At 39.0% G+C, this 8,992-nt stretch overlaps 1 protein-coding gene across 1 annotated transcript; it reads right to left on the bottom strand.

Annotated features, from left to right (window-relative positions):
- Nucleotides 1-1,542: 1,542 nt before the first annotated feature.
- On the bottom strand, nt 1,543-7,683 carry LOC127785225 (protein PHR1-LIKE 2-like). The gene is made up of 6 exons (XM_052312657.1): nt 7,233-7,683; nt 4,327-4,403; nt 4,199-4,253; nt 2,730-2,799; nt 2,533-2,602; nt 1,543-2,135 (listed from the first exon to the last, which is right to left on the bottom strand). Exons 1-6 carry the CDS (start codon nt 7,402-7,404, stop codon nt 1,827-1,829), a joined length of 753 nt encoding a protein of 250 aa, XP_052168617.1. The 5' UTR covers nt 7,405-7,683; the 3' UTR covers nt 1,543-1,826.
- Between the last annotated feature and the right edge of the window lie 1,309 nt (nt 7,684-8,992).

The raw sequence follows: 8,992 nt of genomic DNA, 5'->3' as shown, positions 1-8,992 counted from the left end.
ACGCATCCGTTCCGCGGATTAGATATATTTTTGCAAATTAATCACAGCTAGGTATATAAACGCAAGATATGAAAAAATAAAGTATATTTTCAAATTTCTTTCATGGCTTCACAATAGTCATGTAGGAATTCTGCGTTAAAAAAAATCACGTAGGATCATAAAGCTTCCAAAAAAATTCAAACCATATATCCAGGAAATTTAAAGGATTTTCTTTTTGCATAATTCCGATAAAAATCCTCAAATTCCGAGCATTCCAGCAAAGCCCTTATCGTCTATTGATGCACATGCCAGAACTCGAAAGTAGTTAGAATCGAGAAAGTCGTACAAATGCGAAACCCTCAACAAGGTTGGAGAGGAACAAGAATTGGAATTGTCCATGCAAAATCTTGAAACTAAGGTATATCCGGTGCAATATTAATTTCTAGTTTTCTACTATCTTGTACTGCTCGTTGGAGCCATGCATGACATCTGTTGCAAGCTAAAGAGATCACTTGCATGGGAGAGGCATCGATTTCATCTTTAAATCTTAGACACCTAATTCACTACTGGTTTGCAAATTGTAAATGAGCTGGTCGTTGTCGAAAGTTGCCCGAAATTATAGTATTTTTTGGATTTGGAGGCATCCGTTGCAGGAATCTTTAGAAAAAGATGCCCGGAATATTCCTTCGAGGTTGTCCCTAGGGCTAGTCATCACTTGTGAGAAATGGTTTCTCTGTCTCTTCTTCGTTTCTGTAATGCTTAGTATGTGCTGGAAGGGGTTAATTGGGCATTAGGGCATAAACAAATGGGGATTAAGGTGAAGACGAGGACAAAGCTTTCCTTGTTGGAACCTTTTGTATTGTTTTTGTTTTAGTGAGTGTGAGACCATGATCTCTAACTTTGGCCTGATGATATAATATGTAGAAGGTAGTAGCAACTTTCAGCTCTGCATGGGTGTTCCAAGAAGTGTTTAGATTGGTCGTGTGCAAATAATGTTTATAAATTGTAATTTGCAAAAAAAAAAAAAACTCCAGTATACTTTTCTGTGTATTTATTCCAACATGTTATGATTCAAAGTAGTATGGTTTCATCTTGGAGATCATGTAGGTGACCAAACACAGCAATATACCAAGTGAAAATGATGATGGTGATGTACAACTTACGACTGAAATTTTGAGGAAGAAATGAAATTTAGAAGGACAATAATTGAATATACCAAGTGGCAAGAGCCATTCAATTTGCAAGTCATGTTTAAGAAAGATGCTGTAGCCTACGAAATGCTACTGCTTTCAACTATAAAAGAAATAATTTGTTCCTGTTGACTTACAAATTCAAATATTTTTTTTATTATTGATGGTGCATACAGTATTTGGATATTGATCAAATTTTATTTGCTGATTCTAAGAAATGAAGTGTTTTCTGAAGCAGTTTAGACAATGATGACTCTATGTGGTACATGTGTAGACAAAAACGACAGGAGCATTTTGCATTCCCCTATTTGCATAGAAAGCTAGGAACTGATATTCGAAATTGTTTCAGATGGATATATCAGTTAATCATGTCAGAACCCAAATCTCACGGTAATAATATTATTTATCAAGGAAGGCACTTGATCTAGCACATTAGGCATTTTATATAAGATATGCTGATTGGATTGATAACATAAGAGAGAAAACCTTGCTACTTGACAATGTTGGCATGCATTAGCCAGAGAACAAGATGGCCTCTACAAGATTGGCAGAGCATCCCCCCTTCTTACCGAAATTCGAATTCCGAAATTCGACATGACTACTCCCATGACAAGAAAACTGGTGTTTGCACATCCAGATTGCGTCGAACGACACGGCTCAGCAAGACTTGCGCTTAAGCTCAGGTGACTTCTGGAGGATCATTTGGCCTTCGATGCCCGAGGGCGTCGGCTTGCCCTCAGGACTATGCAGGTTGATTGGGCTGACAGAGAGCTGGTGGAAGATGGAGGAGCTCAATGTGTCAGCGGAGCCGCACATGACACCACCAGAGAGCTCCGGGAGATCATTGTCCGAGATGCTGAAGCCGCTTGAGGCAAGCTGCTCGGAGACGATCTTGCATGCCTTCTCTAGTAAAGTGTCGATGTACTTCTGGTAGGCTTCCATTCTGATCTGCACATGCTTCTGGACCTGATCATGGGAAAATGAAATAGTCAACTATTGTGTGTTGGACAATGTATTCCTGATTACAATGAAAATCTTAAAACTAACAGATCTTCAATAGAGCTTTTCATGTTGACATATTGTGTGGCATGCTAAGTGTTAAAAGTGCAGTTGTAGAAATGATAATGAACAAGTGTGTTCCACATTTTTCGGTAACACGAGATGCAGCGCACAAATCCTGAAGGACCGGCTGTTCTGAATATTGGTGAAGTATCAGCCTCACGGTATATCATTTGTTTTAAAGCTTGAGGGCTTTATTCTTATGTAGCAAATACTGAAGTTGGTGAGCACTAGCTCTTCTTTCTTGCTAATGGCATGTATAAAAACCAAAGAATATTATGACGGATCAAGCTTTCAAAGTTACCTCCACTTGTTCATGCAGTCTTCGTTGCATTTCCATCTGAGCTCGCAATGCTTCCTTGACCTCTTGATTTCTGTAACAAGTACATGTGACATTTTAACTCTTTTTAAACTAGCACAACACGAGCACTATTATTAAAATATTCATATTTGCCAGAATGGAGAAACAAATGTCCAGGATGAGTATCCCATGGAGCTTACTCTTTAACATCTTGAGTAGAAACTCTAGGCGACACACTCATTCCACCTTGGGCATCTAGAAGATAGGATGCTGCAAACCATAGCAGAGGTCAGAGGTTAGTAGAAAGTCAAAAGAACTCTTAAAAGTGTGGTTTTCAAGTCAAAAAGACATATCTGCATAACAAAGTCCAGAATTTGACTAGATGAGCAAATTCAATCTACAAACGTTTCCATTTGAAACAATTACAATAAACTGCAATTCAACGATACATGTACCAACACTACGCTTAATATTGCCAACATTTTGTGTATAATTTCTCTTCCATTTCCCACTGATGAACCTTGATGTGATTATTCATGTTAGTACTCCTACTTAGCAATATGCAATTATTACTGGGGCTAAATTTAACTCAAGACTGAACTTTTTCTACACAAGGCAAAAGTACAACCCACAAATTCTCCCTACTGGACAGGACCTATAGCTTCTGGATCAGCATGTGTGCCACTACGAATTTGCATATACCCATATGGAATCGCTATATTTGTGGCGACACAAATATTGATAGATTTTAGTCAGTTTTTTATGCATGGAGTCTTTGGTATTTGTACACAGCGCACCTGTTAGTGCTAGTTTTGCAGGTACATGGGTGTTTACCTATCAGTCGATTTCTGGTTTTCTTCTACTACACTGTAAATCCTATATAAAAATTATGGTGTAAATATTGGAATTTACAATGTAAGTTTTGAAAACTACAGTGTAAATTTGTGTAATACAGTGTAAATATATGTAATTTACAATGTAAAAAACAATTGACTATTTTATGGTGAAAAATGTGACGTCAAAAATATAGCTAGTCCCTGAAAAAGAAAAGCTTGTCCACTGACGTAAAATACTCCTCCACATACAGATTCCCTCTCACCATTCAGTCCTTGGTTGCCTGCAGACCACTCAACTACGAATCCTCCCATTATTTCCCACATCAGGTCCACTCTATTCCTTCATGTCCCTACAGACTGGTGCCCCAGAACAGAGATTTATGGTAAGCTTAAAGGAAATTCATAACACTGTTAACATAGCTGCCATCTCCAATCCATACGATTCCAGCAATCCCTGGTCTTTTAAGAAGTTGCTACCAATTGATTCCTCCCAAGATGCATCCAAACTTAACACCAGTAAACCCAAGCTACCATCTCCAAATCATATAACTTCAAGCAATCTCCAATCTTTTCAAGAAGTTAGCTACATAGTGCTTCCTTGCAATACATCAATATTGATCAAATTGCAATCGATGATCAACCAACTTCATAAGACACCAGTTCATGAGCAGAGCCGTATTTAACATGTCCACAGATCAATGGTAGGATAGTTGCATGACTTCAGAATGAACTTCCACAATGTGAACAAATTGGAATTGTTGCAGCAAGACTTGGAAGTTGGAATATTAATCGAAATTAACAGTGAGGTCAGTAGATTGCTTTGTGTAACTTACCATCTTTAGATTGCTCCGATGCCTCTTTTCCAGATTGTTTCCCCAGTCTATATTTCTGGTCGAGGAAGATCAAACTTAAATAGCTGTATTTCAAACTTTGCAAGACATGCAAAAGTATTATGAATTACCTGAAGATGACTCTTCAAGTGGAAAAGAGTGAGCCCCTTCACACCCATTGTCCTCAAGATAGTTTTAGGTGTTGCTTCTGCAAGATAATCATGCATTGAGTACTCAATTTAAAAATATATAATGAAATCAAATCTTAAACTGTTTTACTGGATTCCCCTGGATTTTTCACATTTTAGACCTTTTGCGAAACTTATTTTACAAATAGACCCCAAAAAAAACTTACTCCAGGAATAGACCCTTTTCGCGGTGCCAACATCATTGACGCTGTAGTCCAACATGATGGCGCCAATGACATTGGCACCATCCCCCTAGCATCCCCACAGAAGCTAACTCACTAATGTAAAGGGGGACGGCGGTAATATCTTTGGCATCATTATGTTGGACCACGGCGCCAATGACATTGGTGTCGCGAAAAGAGTCTATTCCTGGAATAAGTTTTTTAGGGGTCTATTTGTAAAATAAGTTTTTAGAAAGGTCTAAAATGTAAAAAAATCCATCTTGATTCCCTTAGCAATTGACTAATGATAAACCAGCAATTTAGAGTGCCAACATTTACTTTTTTTAGATAATGGAATAATTATCCCAGGCACTGCACCAGCAATTTAGAGTGCCAACATTTACTTTTTTAGATAATGGAATAACTGTCCCAGGGACTGCACTAGAAGGTGCACAAAGCCACAGGCACAACCTTTTTTAGACTACCTACATGATTCAATTAAGATTTAGAATTTTGATCTAGTGTGAGTTTCGCTGTGCTACTGATTATACCTCCTACAAGAAAATAAGGAACAGTACAATTCACGCTTTTCTTTGTATAGACAGTTGTCCAGGTGCATAGCTAAACCTAAGGCCTTTTATGGACGGAGGTAGTAATCACAGAAGCACTTGTAATGTTGGTCTGAGATTTAAATGGTTCATCAAAATAATTAGAACCTAAAGGTAAAAGTGAATCCTTGAATTTTTATAAAGAAAATAGAGTAAATTACAGAAAACTACAGGCCAAAATTTGTGATAAATTTGGTGTTAAATCTATAGTTTGGTGATATTGTGGCTTAAATATGTAAATTTGCATAGTTCTGTGAAATTTGAAACAAGTCCCAAGAAAATTGACAGTAGTAAATTGAACTAAACTCATGTCAACAAAATTGAGTAAGACCTCAAAGGAGAAAAATACAGCCACTTCTATTCACTGTATGTCCTTAATAAATTTTAATGATTGAATCAAAGACTTCTTGCAGACACCACAGTCCACTAAAATCAAAGCATCAAGCTAAACTAAATCAGTATAGAACTATTATAGCTCTATACCATAAGTTAAGCATTTTGGCATGTAAGCACCAGATTCTAAGAAATACACCAAAAATGCCTAGACTGCACCCAAGAAAAATCAAACAGTATCATCTTTGAACAACTATGTTGTTTTTAAGATAAATGAATGCCTTTATTCCGGCCTCTGCATAAGTCATGCATCAACCATTAGTGATTAGTCATTACAAAGTTTTAGGCATAGACTAGCACAGACAATGCATAGCACCCATCTCACAAAATTCAAACATGAACGAAAACACTTATGCACAAACCCTATCAGTCAACTATGTAACATAGTCAGGTTAAAAATATGATGTGTGCAGGGATTACTGTTCACCAGTGCAAACAGCTCCATGGTTACGTGTTGAACCAAGATTCATACATCAGATGCTAGAGTAATCAATCCTTTATAACTTCTGCTTCTGAATACCCTTTGCCACCAAAAACATGATTATATGATAAAACATTCAATGCATACTCTAGGTTGATTATATACGGTGGCAAGCGCCTAACGCCTAATCACCAATCAGGTGGCTCTAGGTGGAACGATTGGCTATACAGGTGAGGCGGGAGTTGCACACCTATGCAAGCTAGGCAGATGTCTTTCTGAAGTACTAAGCATAGCAGGTGAACCGTGTTGGTGGCAACAATCAAGCCGCTACCTTAGGGCTTATTCGGTTCATAGGAATTCCAAATCAAAGGAATAGGTAAAGTTAAGAGGTCTCACCTCATGCTAAGAATCCTACAGAATTAGCTTGAAAGACTACAATCCTTAGGAATTTGGTAGGATCCATTCCTATGAAACGAATGATGCATATAGGAAAAATTCCTAAGGATTCAATTCCTACAATAATCCTATGAAAATCCTTTAAACCGAATGAGCCATTTTCTCCAAATACTGATCTGCTCTATGCCTGTGCCAATGTGAGATACTGCACCTCATCATGTGGGAAATTGCGAAATCGCTGTATTTATCCCACTGCGTTCACTTACAAACCACTGAAATAAACCCAAAATGAGCAGAAACTTCTCCCTCATCCTTGTCCCAATTCTAACACCCACCGCCACCAATTTCGTATTAACAAAACACTCTTGATTGCTACCGGTGCAGAATTCGTTAAAGTACAGGACAAGCAAGCAGCTCAAATCAGTAGCCGACCTCGATTTTTCACCTCCAATCAGTAAACCCCCCAAACTTGTAATTTGTAAACAATTAATGGGTACAAGTTTCCCCTCCAAATCACACCAAAACCAGCCTAGAGCGGGCTAAATCCGCTTCCCTAAGCGCTGGCCAAGCGGGCATTTCTCTCCTTGCCAAAATCGAAGACTTATTATAACCAAACGAAAAGATCCAAAGCATTTCCTGAATCTCCGAACAAACAAAACAATGCCCCCCAAATCCCGCGCCGAAATCTCCGCTCCCAATCCGAGCTTTGGCGCGAACCACCACCACCACCACCAAGAACGAAGGAGCAACCCACCCACCCACCAACCAACCGCGCAAGCGCAACGCCAATGCGCCGCCTCTCCAATGGGGGAGCTAAGCTACCGGAGATCGGAGAGAATGGGGGGGAGAGAAGCAAGGGGGAAATCTCACTCTCGGGGCCGCCGAGCTGGGCGACGGCGTCGACGAAGCGCTCGTGGAGGTCGGCCGTCCACCGGAGGCGGGGCTTGGGATCGGCGGTCAGCACCAGGCTGGGCCCTCCCCCCGCCGCACGCCCCGCCTCGCCGCCGTCCGGCCGGTGGTGGATCAGCCCAGGCGGGAACATCTCCTCCTCTTTCTTCTTCCTCCTCGCCGGCAACAAGGAAGAGAAGAAGAGAGGAAAGACGAGACCTTTGCTGCTCCTCCCAAAAGCGGAGGATCCAATGAAAAGTCCCAACGCTTTCTCTCTCTTTCTTGCTTCTTGCTTCTCCTCTGCTGCTGCCTGCCGCTGCTGCTTTCCAGTGGCAGAGGCAGCGATTCTCTTCTCTCTTCTCTCTCTCTCCTCTTGCTTCTCTTCTTGACCTCTTCTCTTCTCTCTCCTCTATTGCTTCTTTCTCTCTCTTCAACTTCTGTGTTTATAGATTGGAGGGTTGTAGTATAATCTGGAGATGGATGGGAACAGCAGTGGCCATAATGATGCGTGTTACTACTAGTGCAGACTGCAGAGCAACGTCATTTTCTTACTGTTGTTAGATTATTACGCCCTAACTTACTACTGTCATCAGAGCTAGGAGTGGGTGATAATTATTTGTGATTAGCACACTACAGCCACCCTCCCTCCCTCCCCCTCGACGTATAGTAGCGAGTATAATAGCAGGCTAAAAGTTGAGTCGGCTGTAAGCACATGTGGAGGATAGAAGATAAGAGAGAAAGAAAACGGGATTTATAGCCAGCTGCAGCACAGAATCCAATGCATTATGTGTGTATGAGATGTGAGATCATACATTAATAGTGTATTATATAACTATTGATAAGCTATTAGATTGACTATATATTAATTGGAGCTATTAGTTGGCTATACTATTAAACTTGCTCTAATTGAGTTCAACTCTTATTAATTAACTCGTTTAGTATGGAATTAAAGTACAACGTCTCAATTATGCTCTCCTAGCTCGGCTTAAATCATGAAAACATTAGAATCTGGTCGTTTGCTTGCTGTTTTAGAGCACGCTCTAAAAATTAACGCGTCATTTTCAACCAGTTTAATAGTCTATCCATGTTATAAATATATGATATATTGTAACCTGATTTTCATCTTAAATCTATAACCTGATTTTTTTTCTCTCTCCTCTTCTCCATTCTTAACCTAAGCATAAATTTGATTTGGTAATTTTTAGAGTCTGCTTTCATCATTTATTATACTCGCTTTTAAAACTTAATTTTTAAAGTTAATTTTGAGATTTTTTTTATCAACTTATTTTTAGTCTTCTTGGCTTTTAAATCGATAACAGCACACATAGAAGTTTTATCCATGATAATTTATAGGTGTTTAGTTTATTTTTCCACTGATTTGTTAGCACTATATCAAACTATCATAGCATTAAGAGCAAGTTTAGTAGTATAGCCCACTACTTACTATAAGCCAATGTTAAAGCTAACATATATAATAGCTATGTTTTCATCATAAGATACTCCCTCCATCTACTTTTGATAGTCATATTTCCAAATCTAAAAATTTTATTTTTGATAAGCATATTTCACTTCAACAACCTATCATTTTAATGACTTTCTCAGATTTAATGCATGACTCTCCATTCTTCCACACATGATTGGCTACATGGGCATTGAGAAACGTAAATATCAATGAATCGCTTGTTTACGAGGAATGACTAGTAGCATGTTTATATGGATGATAAGTAGAATTACTTATCCTT

This window comes from Oryza glaberrima, chromosome 9, assembly GCF_000147395.1.
Source record: "Oryza glaberrima chromosome 9, OglaRS2, whole genome shotgun sequence".
Lineage (NCBI taxonomy): Eukaryota > Viridiplantae > Streptophyta > Magnoliopsida > Poales > Poaceae > Oryza > Oryza glaberrima.
This window is presented reverse-complemented; position numbering and strand designations above follow the sequence as displayed.